Source organism: Pristiophorus japonicus, chromosome 2 (genome assembly GCF_044704955.1).
Source record: "Pristiophorus japonicus isolate sPriJap1 chromosome 2, sPriJap1.hap1, whole genome shotgun sequence".
NCBI lineage: Eukaryota > Metazoa > Chordata > Chondrichthyes > Pristiophoridae > Pristiophorus > Pristiophorus japonicus.
The window spans coordinates 251,309,314-251,333,607 of NC_091978.1; the positions used below are offsets into that span (position 1 = coordinate 251,309,314).

Below are 24,294 nucleotides of genomic sequence, written 5' to 3' on the forward strand. Positions count from 1 at the left end.
TTGATCCGGGGGGGGAGGCGGTTTGAGTTTTGATCCGGGGAGAGAGGGGCGGGTGATAACTGTGTAACCAGTAATTTTAATGAGCCTACTCAAGACTTTCCTTAATTATGAGCAGGAGGTACTGCTAAGTTAGTTTAGAGTAACTATTAGCTGTCCAAAGTGGCTTAAATGGCCAAGACGGGCATTGGTGGCTGGTAACGCACCCTTTTGAAAAAAACTAAAACTAAACTAAAAAAGTCGTAACTAACTCATTTACACTGGCTCAAAGTGAATGTGCAAAATGGGGATTTTTAAGATACTCCAGAAAAATAAAGTTCTCCAACAAAACAGAGCGACTCCTAGGCAATTTTGAGCCCAAACGGAGGCAAAATGAACATAAATTTCCAATGATAACTGTTGGGCACGTGAAAACAATCAATGCGTGGTGGGCACAAATTAGCAACAAAGCTCCAAAAGTTGATTAAAATATTGTTTGAGCCACCATCTTTAAATCTCAGCGGTAAGGTAATGTTTGTAATATAATATACACATTTTCTGTACTTAAAATATGCTCAACATTTTCAGTCAGAGGCCTATGACGCTTGAGAATTCGAGGGTCAATTTATAAACAATTCCCCGCTAACATACATGCCAACTCAACATTATTTTTTAAATGACAGCAAACTCGGCCATTCAAAAAAACGTGAGGACTTATCATTTGTAGTCCCGATTCCACCTTCTCTCCAGAGTATGGATTCAAAATGGGAAAAAATGTCCTGGGAAATCATGCTTTGATGCAGCGCAAGTACAATTAACAGGATTTGAAAAAAAAAGATACAGCATGAACTTTCAACGTTTTCTGAAATAATTTTCCAGAAAAAAGACATTATATTCAGGGAGTTGCTTAATTTGGCAAATACAGCATGTTACGTGACTAATGACACTTTCCTCATTGCAATTTGGTACTGTCTACTTTTTATATTTTGTGTTGTATTTTAAATGCTTACACCAGGTTAATTTATTTTATTTATGTTTGCAGCCAGCAAAAAATGACAGCAGGAATTCTGGAAGGATTGCAGTGTTTGGATGGTGGTTCTGAAAAGTCCCTTTTGTTTTAGCAGAACTTCTTGGTAGTTGAAGTACTGTTTTTGAGACAATTGGAAAAGAAGGAAAAATGAGAGTTTGCCCACGATATCTCCAGTGAAAAAAAACTTTCCCCATAAGATATGAAAAGATTTACTTAAATAATGAGAAAAACAAAAGATCTTTATGTATCTGCAGTGGTTAAGAAACACATTGCTTATTTATAATTACAGGAGCCAATCAATAAACATATACTTTACTGAGCTGGTACCTTATAAACCTCTTAATCAGGTGAGTGGAGATGTGAACCCTTAACCCACTCCCCCACCTTATATAACACGTGCCATCTAATTCATCATAAACAGCACTATGGGAGCTCTGATAGTAGTAATCAACTTACTGGATCTGTTTATACTTACAGAAAACATAACCTTTACACTAACATAAGCCCTCATGTTGATGCACAAGCACTTCTATTGTATTACAATTGGACATTGAGGTTTAAAGTTGAAAATATTTCATACTTATTTTTATCATCTGAATCATAAAGCTTTCATGGCTTTTCTATTCATTTATAGAAACTGTGAAATTACCTTGATGTATATAATGAAAGTACACTTGAAAGCTCTGGCTGTAGGTTTAAAATGCACATTGCAAAGAACAATGCCCAAGTAGTAATTCAATTCATTTGATGAGCAATTGCTTCACTGCTTTCCTCCACCCATCTCCCCACTCCCCTTTCTCCCATATATATACCTCCACATCACTTTCTGAGGAAGTCTCGCCAGAGCTCCTGCTAATTTGTGTGCAACGTCATCAGACAGATACTTCACACCAGCTCCAAACGATACGAGGACAAAGCCTTCCTCCTTAGCATCATCTGCCCAGGTCATGAAGTCCTATTTTTTTTTATATAAAAAAAGGGAAGAAGTACAATTAAATAAATATTTCATTTAAATAAAAGTAACATCTCTAAAATTTATCTTACTGTAAAATAAATATATAGTATTAGGTATTGTATCTTTGCCGAGTTTTTTCTTTTAAATTACAGGATCTCACATGGTATTGCTCACAGGTAATTTGGGGCCTACAGCACAGCATTTCTTTGTAATGTTACCTGTATTGAGTTGACATTATGGCACCCTCTCTCCATCAAAGCCTTTCAGTTGTCTCGAGGGCTTCAGTTATTCACAAGAATGGATGGGGTCAGGAGAACTTAATGGTGGGCTTAGGCTTGCAAGACTGAGGTTGGTATGATTCACTGATGCAACTTGTGTAGCACGTTCTTTCTGGACATCAAATATTTAGGTTGCAAATAACCTGACCACCACTGTGGCTCGTGTTTTGGGAGACACTCGTACATGTAGGCCTGTTTTACATCAGATGTATGAAATAGCCATATATACCAATATTTCCCAACAAGGACTCCTGGAAGAGTTGCTCTATCGTTTTCCTGGGTCTGTGCTACACACTCTCCTTTTTGCACACTGTGTGTTACTCTCTTCCTGCAAGTCTACCTCTTTTTTACTGAATGTTATCTACACTTGTATGTTACTATTCTCCTTGCATAACATATCTTCCCATTAATCTCGCTGCTCCTGATGTGTGTTTCTGTAATGGAACCTGTCAACTGTGTCCATTTTCTGAAGTATTCAGCAACTGCAGTCTTGTCCATCAAACTCCAAAGAGGAGCACAACCACAGAGTCAGAAACAATGCTTTGGTACTGCAGTTGAGCTGCATGAGCCGACACAGGCACCAGAGAATAACAGAGAAAGAGGGGAAAAGTGTATAGTAACCGGAGGTTGAACTGAAGGGCAGGGATAACATAACATAATTAGGAGCAGTAGACGACCAAACAGCCCTCCTGGACCTTCTCCGCCATTCAATAAGATCATGGCTGACCTTCAAACTCAACTTTCCCACCCGATCTCCATATCCTTTGATTTCCCCTCGACTCCAAAAATCTATATCGCAGCCTTGAGTATACTCTGACTCAACTTCTCAACTTCCATAGCCCTTTGGAGGAGTAGAGAATTCCAAAAATCTACAACCTTCTGAGGGAAGAAATCCCTCCTCATCTCTCAAATTCTCATTTTCAAATCCCTTCATGGTCTCGGCCCTCCTAATCTCTTATCTGCTCTAGCCCCACAACCCACAGAGATATATCTGCGCTCTTCTAATTCTGCCCTCTTGAGCATCCCCAATTTATTCACTCCACCATTGGTGGCCATGCCTTCAGCTGCCAAGGCCTACTGGAATTTTTGCACTAAACCTGTGTCACTCTTTTCTCCTTTAAAACTCTCCTCAAAACCTACCTCATCGACCAAACTTTTGGTCATCTGCCCCAATATCTCCTTGTGGTTCGGTGTCAAAATTTGTTTTATAATGTTCCTGTAGAGCACGTTGGCACATTTTACATTAAAGGCCCTATACAAATATAAGTTGTTGTGGGTTTTGATAGAGTAATTAAGAATCTGTTTGTGGCAGAAGGGTCAGTAACCAGAGGGCACAGGTTTAAGGTAATTGGCAAAAGAACCAGTGGTGACATGAGGAAAAAAAATATTACGTAGCGAGTTATGATAATCTGGAATGCACTGCCTAAAAGGGTGGTGGAAACAGATTCAATGATAACTTTCAAAAAGGGAATTGGATAAATTCTTGAAGGAAAGAATGTTCAAGATTAATGGGAAATAGCAGGGGAATGAGACTAATTGGATAGCTCTTTCAAAGAGCCTGCACAGACAAGATGGGCTGAATGGCCTCCTTCATGCTGTATTATTCTATGATTCTATAAGTTATCTTTGAAAACATAAAGTCCAAACACAAGTACAAAACATTTCAAAGTAACATTACTTGTGGAAAACAGTGACAGAAGCTGTAACACTAGCAATATATCTTACAATGGCAAGCATTTGGTGTAGGATCCTTTGTGGTATTTATACCATGTTCCACTTGGTTCAAATTCCACACATGTGGAAATTTTTTTTTAAACTATGAATATGCAAAGTGCAGAGAATAGAGACAATACAAAGAAGAACACTTGCAAACTAACCAAAATGGAGTGAAATGGGAAAGCAAAGAGGATTCATCTTTCATCTGCACTCAAATCAATCTTGAAACCTGACACCGTTTGCGTAAGCATAATCCACAGCAACATGACCACATCCTTAGCAGGTCCCATTAATGTAGCAAAGAGAATGTAGCAAAGAGAAGAAAGTAGACACAGGCATATCTTTTAGATTGCAACAATGAAAAACATTGTACAGTAAGTAGGCATGTATACAACTCCCTGACAGAAAAATGTTGCATCAGATTTATGTAATTTTGTGTAGCAATACATGCATAACCTCCAATTTATCTTCCAAAATGGCAGTATGCGGACAACAGATATGCAAACAAGCAACGCTGTGTAAATGTGCTAGTAAGATACACAAATGTTAGGAATTTGGTTCATTATCGAAGTTGTTCCTACCACGATAGGATTAAAAATCTACTTGGAAATTTTATGTAACTGAATTATGGAGGGTTGGTTTCTAATCGGTTTAGACTAATGATTAAACTAGCATAGTGTCTGGAATACAAATACTCATTCCAAATGTTGGTGTTGCTGATTTAAGAATGACTTGCAGCCTGCGCTGCATATAGGAATATTAAATATTCTCTACAACATTCAAATTTGTCTCAGTCAGATAGATTAAATTCTGGAGGCGTATTGGAAGACCTTAAGCAAGATAAAAGAATCTGTGGTGTTGGCAACACCAAGCAATGCATCACTTGAAGTAGAAGTCAGTCAATCAGCCCTCTAGTGAGCCAGAAGATCTTAGTACCCTTACAGTAAAGGCAACAACTTGTGGCACTGTGCATCATGCCCAATTCACAAATGTGGAACTGGAAGATATGGTGTTCCAAATTGTTTCAAAGAGGAAAACACCAACTGGGCACAAACAGTAGTAGAAGGTGGGTAGTGGTGTTCCACAAGGATCAGTGCTGGGACCACTGTTGTTTACAATTTATATTAATGATTTAGACTATCAAAAACACAATTTCTAAATTTGCAGATGACACCAAATTTGGGGGGGGGGGGGGGGTGTCAATACTGAGGAGGACTGCAACAAATTACAGGTGGTCATTAATAAACTTGCAGAATGGGCATATAATTGGCAAATGAATTTCAACACAGATAAGTATGAGATTACATTTTGGTAGGAAGAATTATTACTTGGAGGTGCGAGTCTAGGTGGGGTAGAGGAGCAAAGGTATCTCAGAGTACAAATCGCTAAAAGTAGCGACACAGGTTAACAAGGTCATAAAAAGCAAACCAAGCACGAGGGTTTATTTCTAGAGGGATAGAATTGAAAAGTAGTGAAGTTATACTAAACTTGTATTGAACCTTTGTTAGACCACAATTGGGAGTGCTATGTACAAATCTGGTTGCCATATTATAAAAAACAGAGGCACTAGAGAGGGTGCAGAGAATATTTACAAGGATGATACTAGAAAGGCAAGGGTATACCTATAGGAAAGGATGAACAGGCTAGGTCTCTTTTCGTTTGGGAAAAAAAGGCTGGTTAGTGACCTGATAGCGGTCTTTAAAATTATGAAATGTTTTGATAGAGTAAATACACAGTGTGTTTCCATTTGTGGGGAAGAGCATAACTAGAGCCCATCAATATAAGATAGACACCAACAAAACAAATCGGGAATTCAGAAGAAACTTCTTTACCCAAAAGGGCAGTGAGAATTTGGAACTCACTACCACAAATAGTTGCGGCAAATATTATAGATGTATTTAAGGGGAGGCTTGATAAGCATATGAGGGACAAGGGAATAGAGGATTATGCCAAGAGAGTTCGATTTGGACAGACGGGAGAAGGCTCGAGTGGTGCATAAATGCCGTCATAGACTGGTTGGGCTGAATGGCCTGTTTCTGTGCTGTACTATGTAATCCAAGTAAACCAGATCTTTCAGAGAGCACATATAGTTGCACCCATCACAATGCTGCAGTTATTTTCTTTATGAATTTATATTTATATTTGTTAAAAATATTTAAAAACATTTAGCATCTGCAAGCCTCATTTATTATATACATGCTAAGAAACATTCAAGACACTTTATCCAAGATTATCTCAGTTGCGTTACATAACATTTTCCTAATTTCATAATTTGAGTTAATTCACTTAATTTATCTAAATCAGCCAACAACCTGCTAATCTCTCTTATTGCTATACCTTGTGGGATTATTGTTTAATTTGTAAATTTAGTAATATTACTAATGTCCATAAAATCATTAATAAAATTAGTAAAGAACCCATCACACATCGTGAGGAACCCCACTCACCATCATACCTACATGAACTCCTGGCTAATAACCACACAATATATAATTTCAACCACTCCCAATAATACAATGGTATCTATTTTTGTTTTGATGTACATTTATGATGAGCTTCATCAAAAACGCTCTTGGATTCTGTGCAGGCAATAACCATCAAGCTTCCTTCGGTCAATGTTTGTCACTTCCTCACAAAACCTCAAACCAAGGTGTATTTGAAAGACAATGCAAAAAGCAATGAGACAATGTTGAACTTGTACAAGATCTTTGGCCATTTAGGACTGAGATGAGAATTTTCTTTACTCAGAGGGTTGTGAATCTTTGGCATTCTCTACCCCAGAACATAAGGAAAAAATAAAAATGTAAAGATTAATAATGATTTGAAACTTCATTTTTTTTTTAAAGTTCAAAATTTACAAGATCCGATGTTATTTACAATTCACCCAGTTGAAGTCTTAACTTCTCAATGTTGTTGCTTGCATTCTTGAGCAAAATGTAGGTCTAGAAACCAGAGGAATGTTATCACAGTTAAACAAATATTTCTACTGCTGAAATGGTGTACTTATAATAGATTATATTACATTGAATTCTGGGATAATTAAAAAGAAAATCTTATCTATTTTCTTTCAATTCATTATGATGACTCAACTTCAACTGGTGAATGGTCCACAGATGCATCAAGACAGCAGAAGGTATTCACCACTGGATGAGGCAAATGAAGCATCAGCCTTGTATTGTGTGTTTTAACAGTACCATCATGGAAAATCACTGGACTAGCAGACCAGCTGGGAATAAACAAAACTCAATGCACAGACTATTTTTCCAGCAGCATTATACATCCATATGTATATCCACTGTTGAAATGCACTGCAGTATTACCAATGTCAAAAAATATTCTCAATTCTGGGCACCGGCAGTTAATATGGTAATAAACTAAATTATTTCAATACAACAACAGTGAAAAGAAAATGTTAAGATATGTTTAAATACTGCCAAACAATGGGAACAGTAAATTCTTATGCATCTTCAATAGTGACATTTAAATATTCATGTCTGAGAATTTGTATAGCACATCAATGTTATTAGACAAAGTAACATATCCAGATAGGGGGAAAATGTGGGCAAGTAAATGCATCAAGATTTATTAATTTAATCTGCGTGAATGAAAACCACACTCAACTTTCCACTGGTTCAAATTTCCACATGGACTTTGCTGCTGTAGTTCAAGTTTTGATTTTCATTAAAACAGGAAGAGAAAATGTAAAAGTAAAATTTTTTAAGTGAGTTTTAATTGGATTTTAAATATCATTTAACAATTAACTTCGTATTGTTAATCACTTTTTTTTAAAAAATAAAATGTCTTCCTGCATTCATTGCTCTGCTAATATCCCCCCTTGCCTTTGGTCTATCTTGCGTTGACTTCCATTTACCATTTCTGTAAGCCTCTCACCTAAAGGGCAAATTTCATGTTGGTCACAAAGCATACAAATATAACACGCAATGCTAAATTGACCCTGCCATTAGCCAATACTTCTGCCTGACATTAGCAAATAGATTAAATTTACAACCACACAAATGAACAAGCTATAAATAATTTTACTGTATTTACCTATATTACAACAGTCTGTTGTTCCACACCAAACTACACTACACTATTTATTGGATGTATTGGGGCCTACAGTCATGCATGGATTTTACATTTATACTTTGTATTTTGTTATTTGATGAGAGGCAAAGAGCTGGAACTTTCTACATTTCTTACTCAACAGTTTGAAACAATACTCTTCTAGGGATCACTATAGGAAACTACAAGGGATAGAGATAGAGGGGCAGCTGGCTTTGCTGCCAGAGCTGGCAAAAACAGATTGCAGCAATTAGATATGTGCAAATTTAATGGATTAAAGTTCAAAATAACCCCTCTGACCTACCTTTTTCCAAAGCAGTATGCTTCCAAACAGGCCTCCACAACCTCACCTATCTGGCAAGCAAAGTCTGCAAGTAGAGGTTGTTATTGTGAGCTCTACCCTATTCTCATTCAGCATTTAAACACGCAGATTCAGCAGGCGTTAATGCATAATAGCCAGGAACCTGAATTCTAGATAATTCACCACAGGCTAAGGATCAAACCTGGGATCTCTTGTTCTGTATGGCAAGTGCATTACGATAGCTATAGGATCATTGGGTATTAACTATATATGTTTTTATTTTAAAATTGCCTTTCCAAGTTTATTAGCCTACATATCTCAAAAAACACTCCTTCTCTGCCACAAAAGAATGTGTGGATTTAAAATAAACCAGAATCTTTATTTTTAGAACAGAAATCGTCACTATATACTGTAGTGTATGAAATGATACAATGAACTCCGTACTATGAGCCAGTGACTAGATGTAACCTGGTCAATCTTTAATGGCTTCCAAAAGTGAAGATATAGGTGAAATTCAGGAGAGATACTGGGCCCAGCACGAGCGTACCTATGACTCTAGGACCTAGCGGTGGGCAGAACTTATGTACATACATTACATTATTTCCCCCCAGTACTTGGCACAAGTCCATATTACAAGTTCAGACGGTCCGGAGCCCTTCACTCGCTGGTAGACTGTCTCAGTACAATCCCAGTGCTTTCCAAGTCTCTCACGACTTGGGGCTGGTCATTGACCACAGTGGGTCCTTCGGATGGCTGGACGTGAGTTGTTTGGTCGTCTAAGCTCGCGGTGTCTTCTTCCAACTGTTCCGGTTCATCAGTGTGTCTTAGCTTGATTTGATCAATGTGTTTCCTGCACATCTGCCCATTCTTGAGCTTAACCACACACACCTGGTTACCCTCCTTATCCGTAACATTGCTCAGGAGCCACTTGGGCCCTTGACCATGGGTAGGTACATACACTTGAACATTTACAGATATGTCGCATGACACTGCGGTGCGGTTGTGATACCACTGCAGGCGTTAACGATCACGTCGAAACCCGATGTCAAGGTCAAGATGGACTAGAGAGAGCCTGGTTTTGAGGCCTCTCCATCAATAGTTCCACAGGCAGGACCACGGTGAGTGCGTGTGGCCTTGTCCTGTAAATGAGCAATATACATGACAGGTGTGTCTGCAAGGAACCTTGATTTATGCATTTCAGACTCTGCTTGATGGTTTGAACTGCATGCTCCACTTGACCATTGGACGTGGGTTTGAACGGGCCTGACCCCTCATGTTTTATGCCGTCGCCTTTCACAAACTCTTGAAACTCCAGGCTCGTGAAACACTGTCCGCTGTCGCTGACAACGATGTCTGGCAGACCATATGTGGCAAACATGGCTCTCTCGTTCTCAATAGTGGCAGTGGAAGTGCTGGATGACATGATCACACATTCTATCCATTTGGAGTATGCATCCACCACCACAAAAAACATTTTACCGAGGAGGGGGGCCACACAAAGTCGATGTGGATTCTAGACCACGGTTTGGATGGCCATGACCACAGACTGAGCGGAGCTTCCTCTGGGGCATTGCTTAACTGCATGCAAGTGCTGCACTGATGCACTCAATGCCAGGCTACCAAACATGGGACCTGGCGATGGCCTTCATCATGACAATACCAGGATGCGTACTATGTAACTCCCGTATAAATCTCGCCCTGCCTTTCTTGGGCATTACAACACGATTACCCCACAGGAAACAGTCGGACTGGATGGAAAGCTCACCTTTGCGACGGCTGTACGGTTTGGTTTCATCACCCATTTCCTTGGGGATGGTCGACCAGTCCCCGTTAAGAACGCAACGTTTTACAACTGATAAGGTCGGATCCTGGCTGGTCCAGGTCTTAACTTGTTGAGCAGTGATAGGCGATCCTTCACTCTCAAAGTCATCCATGACCATGAGTAGTTCTCCGTTGGTGTTGATACCTTTATGTTCCGAGAACGATATAACCGGCTTGTGATCGGTTTCCAGCTCGAAGCGAAGCCCAAACAGGTACTGGTGCATTTTTTTTTTTTAAAACCCCATAAACACATGCTAAAGCCTCTTTCTCTACCATGCCGTAGGCTCTTTCCACCTTGGACAGGCTTCGAGACGAGTATGCAACTGGTTGTAGTTTGCCTGACTCATTGGCTTGCTGGCGTACACAGCCGACCCCATAGGACAACGCATCACAGGCCAAAACTATACGCTTGCAAGGGTCATACAGTACCAGTAGCTTGTGGGAACACAACAGATTTCTAGCCTTCTCAAAGGCTCTGTCTTGAAGTTCACCCCACACCGAGTCGTCTCCTTTCCTGAGTAGCTTGTACAAAGGCTTTAATACTGTGCTCAATTTGAGTAAGAAGTTACCGAAGTAGTTGAGAAGACCCAGGAACGAACGCAGCTCCGTCACATTCTGGGGCCTGGGCGCATTTTTGAAGGCCTCTGTTTTTGCGTCTGTAGGCGTGATTCCACGCCTACGTCCAAGGAATTCGACCTCTAGTGCCATGAAAACGCACTTCAAACGTTTCAGCCCAAGTCCCACTTTGTCCTGACGACTCAGAACCTCTTCCAGATTGTGCAGGTGCTCGGCAGTATCACGACCTGTGACTAGGATGTCGTCTTGGAATACCACAGTCCTGGGGATGGATTTCAATAGGCTCTCTGTTTCTCTGAAATATGGCTGCCGCCAAACAAATGCCAAAAGGGCACCTGTTGTAAATAAACAGTCCTTTGTGCGTGTTGATACACGCAAGTTTTTTTGATGATTCAACCAGTCCGTGTGTCATGTAGGCCGACATTAGATCCAATTTGGTGAACCATTTTCTCCTAGCTAGCGTTGCAAACAGGTCATCAGCTTTCAGTAGCAGGTACTGATCTTGTTTTGAAACTCGGCTGATCATGACCTTGCAGTCTCCACAAATCCTGACCGTGCCGTCGCTCTTTAACACCGGAACAATGGGGTTGGCCCATTTGTTAAATTCGACCAGTGAAATGACCCCCTCGCATTGTAGCCTGTTCAATTCGAGCTCGACCTTTTCTCTCATCATGTGCTGGACTGCCCTGGCTTTGAGATGGATGGGCCTAGGTGAATCTGCACCTTGGCTCCCTTGAAGCTGCCATTTCCAGATTCAAGCAGTGAGGGTCATTTGCTCAGCACTTGAGCACACAAATCATCATCCGCTGATGACAAAGCTTTGATATCACACCATTTCCATTTTACTTTCTCAAGCCAACTCCTGCCGAATAACGATGGGGGCGTTGCCCGGGATAATCCATAACGGTAGATCACGAACCACTCCCTTGTACGACACTCTTACTGCTGCACTACCGATCACTGGTATGAGCTCTTTGGCGTAGGTACGCAACTTCGCATTTATCACCATCAGCTTGGGTGGCTCTGCCTTGGTCTCCACAAGTTTTCCAAAGTCCTCTGGCTCATTATCGATTGACTCGCACCAGTATCTAATTCCATGGATACCAGCACGCCGTTTAATTTTACCTCCATCATCGGTTGGCTCTTTGTTAGGAACGCACGTACACTATACACTTCCTCCTCTGAGCTCTCAAATGCCTCGGGCTGCATCGCAAGATCCACGCTGAATTGATCATCCACGTGGTGTGTCGCAGCTCACTTGCTCCGCTGCAGACACGTCCGCTGAAGATGCCCCGTCTTTGCACACTCTGCATACATACTGCCTGAAGCGGCACTGATGGGGTCAGTGATTGCCCACGCAACGCCAACACGTTGAGCTCGTATGTGCGCCCAATGGCGGGCTTTGAGCGGCTCCCGTTGTTGCATACGCAGTTGAGTAGGCCCTCGATGGCGAACTTTGAGCCGCTCCTGTCTTCCAGATGCAGTTGAGTAGGCCCTGCCATGTGCAGCTCTGCCAGCCGTTGATACAATTTTGTACACAGTACTTGCCTAGGAGTTCCTGTTTTGTCAAGATATCTGCTTCATGCTTTTCTGCGTGGACATGCAAGCCTGGGCGACGGCGACGACCTTGCTGAGGTCCGGCGTCTCCGCAGCCAGCAGCTTACTTAAGATCGCCTTGTGGTTGACACCGATCATGAAAAAGATCACGCAGCAAGTCTTCCAACACAGGCTCAATTTGCAAGGCCCTGCAAGACGCCTCAGGTCGGCAACAAATGCCGCTACGTCCTGGCCTTCTGGATGAATGTGTGTATAGAAGCGATATTTGGATATGAGGATTCCTTCCGTGGGTTTAAGGTGTTCCCGAACTAGAGCACACAGTTCTTTGTAATCCTTTTCTGTAGGAAGAGTGGGTGGGAACAGATTTTTGCTGAGTACATAGATCGTGGGGCCACAGACACCGAGAAGAACTGCGCTTCTCTGCATCCTCGTCTTTGTTTAGGTCATTTGCTACAAAATATTGGTCAAGATGATCCGTGAAATCGCCCCAATCCTCTCCTTCATGGAATTCTCGAGAGATTCAAACAGTACTCGATCGTGCTGTGCTCGTCATACTGTTGCGTGGGTTCGTATTTGCCTCGTCGCCAGTTGTCGTGTATGAAATAACACAATAAACTCCGTACTGTGAGCCAGTGACTAGGTGTAACCAGGTCAGTCTTTAATGGCTTCCAGAAGTGAATATACAAAGGTGAAGTTCAGGTTATATACCGGGCTCAGCATGAGTGTACCTATGACCCTAGGACCTCCAACGGTAGTGCCACCTGGTGGTGGGCAGACCTTATGTACATACATTACATATATAATGTTTTTAATATTAATAGTCTGCCTACTTTGAACAACATTTTAAAAAAGGAATATTGTCCAGAGGGAGCTGTCTTGTGTTAACGCTGCAAATACAAAGGTTGGATAGTTCAAATTGCTCAGACCATATAGCTTGTTTCAAAAGATATACTATGTGGTAAAAGTTTAGGGTATCCGATGTAATGGTTTTTTTTTTAAATGCTTTAGGGATGTGAGTGACATCCACCCCCAGGTTCTCTGGGTGCTTAGAGTAAACCACAGTGAGAAAATGGAGCCACACAGACCAAACTGATTAGATATGGCAGGTTCTTTTCCTTAAAGGGCTTTAGTGGACCAGTTGGGTTTTTAAGACAATTTGCCAGTGATCTTGGTCATTTTCTTGTGGGCCTACAGATTACCAGATTTAATTCAATTTTACAACATGCCACGTTGAGATTGGAACTTAAGTCTAGCACCATAACCATTAGGCTACCATACGCCAATTGATTCCCTCCTGGTGTACACACTGACATTCTGCAATGCCTAGAGCCGACTGGGGTGGGAACAGAGGAGCACCAGGAACTAACCACCGAAGGGAAAAGCATGAGCTGACCACCAGAGGGTGACAAATGCGAAGGGGGCGACAAAAATCGACGTCACCGGAATCCAAGAAACTGATTGGTGCCATGTCTTTGGAGCGAGGACGAGCCCAGCGGAGAGGCCGGGAGCAGAGAAAAGGTAAACCTTCCTCCATGGGGTAGGCGTCGCCATGAAAAATAAACTAGTTAGCCGTCTGAGACATTCCCCTTGCGGGCTAAACGAACGCCTCATGACCCTTTGGTGCACCCTAGCACGGGACCAGTGCGCTGCAGTCATCAGCGCGTATGCCCCAACGCAGACGAAGCCAAAGAGGAATTCTACGCCAGCCTTGAAAAATCACTGTCCCTCATATCAACAAGACGACAAGCTGATCCTCCTTGGCGACTTCAACGCCAGAGTTGGAAAGGACACAGACCTCTGGGGAGGTGTGATCGGCAGAGAGGGGGTAGGGAAAACCAACACCAGCGGTACCCTCCTCCTGACGAAATGCTTAGAACATGACCTTGTCATGACCAACATCTTGCTCTATCAGAGAGACAAGTACAAGGCATCATAGCAACACCCTCACTCCAAACACTGGCACCTACTCGACTACGTCATCATCCGAGCGAGGGACCACAAGGACATGCAAAGCACTCATGCCATGACAGGAGCCGACGACTGCTGGACGGACCATCGCTTAATCTGTCATCTCCATCAAGTTAGCCCCAAAACAGCGGTGGCAACAGAAATAATGGCACAGGAAAATCACCGCGGGAGCACGCAAAGACCCTGCTAAGGAAGCACTATTCAGCCAGTGCCTCATTACCAACGTGGCAATTCCCAGTGATCCAGAGACGCAGAGTGTCCACAGTGCCTGGTCTGCCCTCAAGGCCTGCATAATTAGCACCTGTGAAGAAACGCTCTTCACTGGACCATGAACACCAAGACTGGTTCGACGAGAACGACCAGGAGATCCAGTAGCTAATAAGCCGCAAGTGCAAGGCATTCTTCAACTGGAAACAGCAACACAACGAGAGCAAAAAAGCAACTTTACAAACGTCTGAAGGCAGAGGTCCAGCAAAAAACTCACGACCTAAAGAACAGATGGTGGGTGGAGAAAGCGCAGGAAATCCAGCAACTAGCCGACAACCATGACATGCGGGGATTCTTCAGCGCAGTCAAGACTACCTATGGCCCAAGCACCCAAGACCCTACCCCACTGCGGGCCAAGAACAGAGATGTGCTCATCAAGGACAGAGGTCGCTGGAAGGAGTACTTCAGAGATTCTGTCTTCGACGTGAGTGTCCTTGACTCCATTCCGCAGCATAGTACCCACCATCACCTTAGCACAAACCCAGCCCGGCAGGAGGTTGAGAAGGACATCTGACAACTGAAGAACACCAAGGCCTCAGGAGCAGATGGAATCCCCGCCGAAGCACTTAAACATGGCGGAGGAGCACTACTGCATGAATACACAAACTCCTCTTTATCTGGAAGGTGGAGAGCATGCCAAGAGATCTCAGATGCCGTAATCGTGACCATCCTCAAGAAAGGGAACATGTCCGATTGCTTTAATTAGAGAAGTTTCCCTGCTGTCTGCCACAGGGAAAGTCATTGCAAGAATCCTCTTCAATCGCCTTCTCCCTGTGGCTGAAGAGCTCCTTCCAAAGTCACAATGCGGATTCCACTCACTAAGGGACACAATGGACATGATCGTCACCGCGCGTCAAATTCAAGAGAAATGCAGGCAACAGCACCAAACCTTTCTACAAGGCCTTCTTTGACTTCGGTTCTGTCTTCACGAAGGAAGATACAAATAGCCTTCCGAAGTTACTAGGGGACAGTGGGTCTAGTGAGAAGGAGGAACTGAAGGATATCCTTATTAGGTGGGAAATTGTGTTCGGGAAATTGATGGGATTGAAGTCTGGTAAATCACCAGGGCCTGATAGTCTCCATCCCAGAGTACTCAAGGAAGTGGCCCTAGAAATAGTGGATGCATTGGTGATCATTTTCCAACAGTCTATCGACTCTGGATCAATTCCTATGGACTGGAGGGTAGCGAATGTAACACAACTTTTTAAAAAAGGAGGGAGAGAAAACGAGTAATTATAGACCAGTTAGCCTGACATCAGTAGTGGGGAAAATGTTGGAATCAATCATTAAGGATGAAATAGCAGCGCATTTGGAAAGCAGTGACAGGATCGGACCAAGTCAGCATGGATTTATGAAAGGGAAATCATGCTTGACGAATCTTCTGGAATTTTTTGAGGATGTAACTAGCAGAGTAGACAAGGGAGAACCAGTGGATGTGGTGTATTTGAACTTTCAAAAGGCTTTTGAAAAGGTCCCACACAAGAGATTGGTGTGCAAAATCAAAGCACATGGTATTGGGGGTAATATACTGACGCGGATAGGGAACTGGTTGGCAGACAGGAAACAGTCGGGATAAACGGGTCCTTTTCAGAATGTCAGGCAGTGACTAGTGGAGTGCCGCAGGGCTCAATGCTGGGACCCCAGCTCTTTACAATATACATTAATGATTTGGATGAAGGAATAGAGTGTAATATCTTCAAGTTTGCAGATGACACTAAACTGGGTGGCGGTGTGAGCTGTGAGGAGGACACTAAGAGGCTGCAGGGTGACTTGGACAGGTTAGGTGAATGGGCAAATACATGGCAGATGTAGTATAATGTGGATAAATGTGAGGTTATCCATTTTGGAGGCAAAAACACGAAGGCAGAATATTATCTGAATGGCGGCAGACTAAGAAAAGGGGAGGTGCAGCGAGACCTGGGTGTCATGGTTCATCAGTCACTGAAAGTGGGCACGCAGGTACAGCAGGTGGTAAAGACGGCAAATGGTATGTTGGCCTTCCTAGCTAAGGGATTTGAATATAGAAGCAGGGAGGTTTTGGTGCAGCTGTACAGGGCCTTAGTGAGGCCTCACCTGGAATAGTGTGTTCAGTTTTGGACTCCTAGTCTGAGGAAGGATGTTCTTGCTATTGAGGGAGTGCAGCGAAGGTTCACCAGACTGATTCCAGGGATGGCTGGGCTGTCATATGAGGAGAGACTGGATCAACTGGGCCTTTATTCACTGGGGTTTAGAAGGATGAGAGGGAATCTCATAGAAACGTATAAGATTCTGACGGGACTGGACAGGATAGATGTGGGAAGAATGTTCCTGATGTTGGGGAAGTCCAGAACCAGGGGACATAGTCTTAAGATAAGGGGTAGGCCATTTAGGACTGATGAGGAGAAACTTCTTCACTCAGAGTTGTTAACCTGTGGAATTCCCAGCCGCAGAGAGTTGTTGATGCCAGTTCACTGGATATATTCAAGAGGGAGTTAGATATGGCCCTTACAGTTAAGGGGATCAAGGGGTATAGAGAGAAAGCAGGAAAGGAGTACTGAAGGAATGATCAGCCATGATCTTATTGAATGGCGGTGCAGGCTCGAAGGGCCGAATGGCCTACTCCTGCACCTACTTTCTATGTTTCTATGTTTGACCTCACAAAGACCTTCAACACTGTCAACTGTGAGGGATTATGGAGAGTCTTCCTTAAGTCCGGCTGCCCTCAAAAATGTGTCACCATCGTCGACCTGCTTCATGATGACATGCAAGTAGTGATCCTGACCAGAGGATCCACCACAGATCCAACCTATGTATCGACCAGGGTCAAGCAAGGCTGTGAAATCGCACCAATGCTCTTCTCGATTTTCCTTGCTTCAGTGCTCCATCTCACCTTTAACAAGCTCCCCGCTGGAGTGGAGCTAATCTACAGAACAAACGGGAAACTGCTCAACCTCCATCGCCTCCAGTCCAGATCCAAGGTCGCCCCATCCTGTGTCACTGGATTACAGTACGCAGATGACACTTGCTTCTGCGTACACTCGGAGGCTGAACGCCAAACCATCGTCAACACTTCCACAGAAGTGTACAAGAACATGGGCCTTACACTAAACATTCATAAGACAAAGGTCCTCCACCAACCTGCCCCCGCCACAGTACTGCCCCCCGATTATCAAAGTTCATGACGAGGCCCTGAACAACGTGGACCATTTTCCATTCCTCGGAAGCCTATCGTCAGCAAGGGCAGACATTGATGACGAAATCCAACACCGCTATCTCTGTGCCAGTGCAGCCTTCAATCATCTGAGGAAGAGTGTGTTTGAAGACCAAGACCTCAAACCCAGCACCAACCTCAGTCTACAGAGCAGTAGTGATACCCACCCTCCTATATGCTTCAGTGACATGGATTATGAACAGCAGGCACTGCAAAGCACTGAAGTACCACAAGCGCTGCCTCCGAAAGATCCTGCACATCGATTGGCAGGATAGTGTTCTTGCTCAGGCCAACATCGAAGCATTGACCACACTTGATCAGCTCCGATGGACGGGCCACATCGTCCGCATACCTGATACATGACTCCCAAAACAAGCGCTCTACTCTGAGCTCTGACACAGAAAGCGAGCCCCAGGTAGGCAGACGAAACACTTCAAGGGCACCCTCAAAGCCTCCTTGAAAAAGTGCAACTGACACCTGGGAATACCTGGCCCAAGACCACTCAAAGTGGAGAAGCATCCGGGAAGGCGCTGAACACAGAGTCTCTTCGCCGGGAGCAAGCGGAGGCCCAAGCACAAACAGCAAAAGGAACGCTCGACAAGCCAAGCACCCCATCCACCCACCCCTTGAACCAACATCCCTTCAACCACCACCTGCCCCACGAGACAGAGACTGTAGGTCCCGCATCGGACTCTTCAGTCACCCGAGAACTCATTTTTAGTGTGGAAGTAAGTCATCCACGACTCTGAGGGAGTGTCTCAGAGATCGTTTCACTAAGAAGCTCATCAAATTAAACTGCAAGTGACACAAGGATGGCCAGTAGCTTTGAAAAGCCTGTTGCACATCAGTGGCATTATCAAATGTTAAATCCCAAAATGCAGCAATGCCTAAAAAAGGTAGTAACTAACAGCAGAAATCCTAATCCCTGCACTGAAAGAAATAATATTCTTTAGCATTTTCTTTGTGCATGAACACTAGGAAAACTATTGAGGGCTTTCTAAAGGGCCACAAAAGCATTTGCATAAATACCAAGAGCATTTTACCCAAAGTCCCACAGAATAAATTGGGCTTGAAATATTAGAGCACAGCATATAATTCGAACTACCAGGGTGTATAGCAGTCATTCAAGTCTAACTATAAAAGTCAGTGTTGCTAGAACAGCAAACTGTTCATGAATGCACAGCTGTAACTATAGAGCTAACTACAGGCTGACACTAACTGGTAGTACCACACTCTGGTCTTATCTACGATACACAATGCAAACAATTGAGACACAAAAACCTTTCTGCAATCCAACCGAGTGTTCCATAACCCTATTTATTTAGAAAAATCCACAAGACTATCGAACTCTCTTCCAAAGCCGCTGTATGCAATTGCATAACCATATAATTTCCTTTATAAATTACTGAATACAAATCTCGTGTAATGATGTCCCACTTATTTTTCTTTAAAAAAATAGTCACTCTTGTTTCCAGAACATTAATAATTCAGAGATGTTGACTGGTTAAGTTCAAACACAGCAACAATGGAACGGATTTTACAGTAAAAATAATGCTGAGGCTAACAGCGCTCACCGTTATTTACGTGAAGATTGGACCGCAATGTCCGGCAACCACACGTACAGTTAAACGCAGAAACCAGAAAGTTGCCGTCAGAGATGCTCTGCTCCTCTAAAAACTGCATAACAGTATCTCACCGTCTGACTCACCATTCAAATACATTAAACAGTGATGTTCCTGTAGTTATCTCATAGCTACAGACTAAACGTGACAAGTTTTAGTTATTGCCAAACAACCTTTCTAGCACTGAAAATTAACTTTTACCAGTGTGAACATATGAACATACGAAATAGGAGAACATACAAAGAGACCATTTGGCCCCTCAGGTCTGCTCCATCATTTAATCATTATAGACAGTCCCTCGAATCGAGGATGACTTGCTTCCACGTCAAAAAGTTCACAGGTGTTTCAATGAAGGACCTAAAATTCCAGGTCCCAAACTAAATCTTGAAGGGTGGAAGATGCCTGTGCTTGGATTTTTTTTTTAAAAAACGTGTGGTGGCCGTTGCACACCAGCCACCACACTGGCTTGACAGAGCTAGATTTTGGTCCAGTGGCAAGGATTAACCAAGACGACTGGAGACCAGCTCTGCTGCACAGACCTAATGCACACACATATCACAGTGTGGGCTGGCCAATGTTGCCCCTGGGCCCTCGCCTCTTCTGGGCCTCAAACTTGCATCTCTCCTGGGCCGCAATCACATCGCTCCATGATTGCTTGCCACTCCTTCGCCCCGACCTCGCCGCTCCTGCTGTACTTACCCATGCACCAATCACCGACCTGGATCTTGGTGACGCTCCTCTTCACTGCCATTGCTCTCCTGCTCCAGTACATGCTGCTCCCTGGAGTGGTATGCCGCAACACTGCTCCTTCCGCTCCCCGGCCTGCTCCGATGGTGCTCGCAGGCCAGGGGCCGCTCAACCATTTAATAAGATCATGGCTGATCTGATCTTGGCCTCAACTCCACTTCCCTGCCCGCTCCCCATAACCATTCACTCCAATATCGTTCAAAAATCTGCCTATCTCCATCTTAAATAACTGAAATGACCCAGCCTCCACAGCTCTCTGGGGGTAGAGAATTGTACAGACTTACAACCCTCAGAGAAGAAATTCCTCATCCCAGTTCTAAATGGGTGACCCCTTACGAGTGGAAACATCCTCTCTGCATCTACCTTGTCGAGCCCCCTCAGTATCGTATATGTTTCAATAAGATCACACCTCATTCTTCTAAACTCCGATGAGTATAGGCCCAACCTTTCTTCATATGTCAACTCCTTCATCTTCAGAATCAACCTAGTGAACCTTCTCTAAACTGCCTCCAATGCTCCTTAAATACAGAGACCGAAACTGTACGCAATACTCTAGGTGTGGTCTCACCAATACCCTGTACAGTTGCAGCAGGACTTCCCTGCTTTTATACTCCATCCCTTGCAAAAAAGGCCAACATTCTATTTGCCTTTCTGCTTACTTGCTGTACCTGCATGCTAACTTTGTGTTTCATGCACAAAGATCCCCAGGGTCCCTCTGTACTGCAGCATTTTGTAATCTCTCTCCATTTAAATAATCTGTTTTTTTTTTTTAATTTTTCCTATGGAGTGTGGAGTCTCATTCCATCAGACTTTAATTGTTGGAGATTAAAAAAAATAAAAACATTTATTTTTTTCTTTGGGCCTGGAGTTTGGCGAAACACAAGTTCCGCCCAAGTACCGTCCAAAGGACCGCCAAGATCCTGACAGTACTTTGGGTGGAAGTTTCATGGAAAAATGTGGGAAAGACCACCCGGTGGCAAAAATGGGCCTTGCATGCCGATTCTGGGCAGCAATGGGCAGTAGCTCCCATTCTGGGTGGCAAATGCAATCCTCGGCAAATTACCGCCGAGGATAGAGTCGGGCCCACGGAGGGGGAAACTGATAAAATTAAAGAAAAAACACCAGAAATGCATCAGAGGACCCCATCCACCTAAATCCCTGCAAAAGAAATAAAGAAAAGTGGACTAACCTTTTTTTGCAGCTCTTCATACTTACCATTGAGATTAGACCTGCCTCCACGTGGCGGTCTTTTCCCCTGCTACAACGGAGGACTGCCCGGGCCAAATTGGGAACGCAATGGGTGGGAGGACTCTTGCAGCCATTGCACACCGGTGGACGGTACTCAGCGGTCTTCTCCCCTCGTCAGTGTGGACCTGACAAAGCCCACTCGGAGGGGAGAGCGCCCAGAAAACATCGAGACCACCGGCAGCCAACAGTAAGTCGACCAAACTCAGGTCCTTTGTCTCTTAGCTCTCTCTTTTAATCAAATCTTTCTTTCCTTCTCCATTTTGCTTTCTATACCTGATTTGACAATTCAATATTCTATCAGATACTTCCTGGTTTAAACTCTGCGCTGCTTATTAACAATTCTTCAATCTGATCAGTTAATAAGAACATAACATAAGAAATAGGAACAGGAGTAGACCATATGGCCCCTCGAGCCTGCTCCGCCCTTCAATAAGATCATGGCTAATCTGATCATGAACTCAGCTCCACTTCCCTGCCCGCTCCCCATAACCTCTGATCCCTCATCATTTAAGAAACTGTCTATTTGTCTTAAATTTATTTAATGTCCCAGCTTCCACAGCTCTGAGGCAGCGAATTCCACAAATTCACAACCCTCAGAAGAAATTTCTCCTCATCTTTGTTCTAAATGGGCGGCCCCGTATCCTAAGATCATGCCCTCTAGTTCTAGTCTCCCCCATCAGTGGAAATATCCTCTCTGCATACACCTTGTCAAGCCCCCTCATAATCTTACATATTTCTATAAGATCACCTCTCATTCTTCTGAATTCCAATGAGTAGAGGCCCAACCTACTCAACCTTTCCTGATAAGTCAACCAACTCATCCCCGGGATCAACCTAGTGAACCTTCCCTGTGAACCTAATGATACACACAATTGCAGCCCTGTTCTCACAGATCCCAAGCTGTCCTGTAGTGGGCATCATGCTTTTTGGATAGATAACCAAAAGGATGTTCCAGTGCAAAAGCCCTTAGAAAGTCTAACTAACGACTGTTCGTTCGCCGCTGGCTACAAAATCCAGCCCAATATACTGGAACTCTACCACAACTATGAAAATGTTTGTTTTAATAGAATAAGAAAAACAAATATTTGCTAAGTCGTATATTTAAGGAACTGGTTAGATACTTCAGTGAAAAAGTTAGTATGAATAGTGCAAAATATTTATTAAACTTTGGAATCAGCCACCAAGATCTTACGATCTTGTACATTTACAAGCTCCGAAACGCGCAGCTTAAAATCACAGGATGAGGTTCCATAGCTAGAAAATCCATCTTTCTACTAGTTTAATGATGGGAGTGAAAGTTTATTTTGCTTGATCTGTCACCTCCACCATCACCTCCATATGTATAATCTACAACCAAGGTTACTTTCAAATGCACCTTCACCTTCCTCCCAAAAAGGACAAGAGCAATCTTGTGGGAACACTATAACCTCCAGATTCCTCTCCACACACTACCCCAACTTGGACATAGATCACCATTTCTTCTTCACTACTAGGTCAATATTATGGAATTCCCCAACACTATGGGAGGAGCATCACTACAGGGATTCAAAAAGGTGGTCAAAAATACCTTCTCAAGGAAATATCTCAAAAACAAATATAAAAATAGTGAACCAGTGATATTTAGCACCTACACAGCAGGATTTCATCATGTGCCAGAATTTGTTGGCAAAATAATGGCGAGTTAAAGGCTCACACATTAGTGTGTAAAACAAATCTAGTAATGTGTGGCGAGGAATAGATAGGCCGAGAGTTGCAAATCGTCACAAATTGTTGGACGATTTACACCGCTCCGACGCTAGCCTTGCAAAAACTGAAACCCCTGCCGTCAATCTCCCCATGAGTTTCAAGAATTTGCTAGATTTGCTCCATGAATACGAATTAAACTTGCCGCATACAAGTTCGGGCTGGTATTTCATGACATAAGGGCCCCCTTTAATGACGAGATTTATGTTCCTGAAATGCTACTCAACCTTGGACGCCCAGAAAGGCAACTGTAACTGGAGTCTCACTCCGCCTGGTAGTAAAAGATGTTTTTAAAAACTTTACACTTTAATTTTTCCTTACTTTTCATCGCTCTTAATCCAATCTTTCTTTCCTATATTTCTCTTTCTAAATCTAATTCAACCTGTAATTTGCTGTTTCTTTCGCTATCCTTAAATTTAATTGGTTATGGAGATAGACTATTGCTCCATCATTCACCAAGGTCCCAAATGCCCCATTGACCTTGCCTCACCATGTCATTATCAAATTGCACTTCCAGAAATTTGGCTCAAAACATTAATTGGAGCTTATGGGCGAGAAAAAAAAATCCAACAAACCAGCAAATTCTGGGCCATTGTTTCCCTTTATAACTAGAAGTTTGTCATTATATGTATTAATTATATATATATATACTTTTACTTTCTTCAGGTGAAAAAATGTTTGCCCATATGCACTCAAGATTAAAGTGGTAATTCACCGCTACTTAGCCACTGGCCATATCCCTGACACAGTTCTTGCATCTCGAACACATAAACCAACTTGCATCTGAAAATAACTAAAAAGCCAGTACCTGTAATATACTAAACCTATGTAAAACATCCACGGACATAGATTATAGAATTTAGAGCACATTTCTAGGATACACAGCAGAACAATTAGCCTAATTCCCAACAATGTCATAGAAACACAACAGCTATTCCCACATTAGAAAAAGACAAGTCAAGGATTGAATTATTAATTTAAATGTAGAAAGGTTTATGCCAAACTACTTGTTTCACATTCTACTGCCTAATTTTGCCACTTATTCAAGATAAAATCAGATCAAACTAAGGTACCAGCTAGAGTACCCAGGCTAACACAAGCATTTCTCTTATATAACAAAAGATAAGTGTTACAAAAGCTCCACGGGAGTTGGTCTAATGTCCCGTTAGAGATGCAGGAAGAAATAAAGTCGTACCAGCGGCGCAAAGATGAAATGTCTATACAGGCAAACTGC

General features: G+C 43.0%; 1 protein-coding gene across 2 annotated transcripts in view; it reads right to left on the reverse strand.

Moving 5' to 3' along the window:
* ugt8 (UDP glycosyltransferase 8) overlaps positions 1-24,294 on the reverse strand; it is a 144,552-nt gene that overhangs the window by 41,253 nt on the left and 79,005 nt on the right. For both annotated transcript variants that reach the window (XM_070864080.1, XM_070864089.1), the window contains exon 3: positions 1,819-1,961. In XM_070864080.1, coding sequence (XP_070720181.1) covers positions 1,819-1,961 — 143 coding nt within the window. The remainder of the gene's footprint in view (positions 1-1,818; positions 1,962-24,294) is intronic.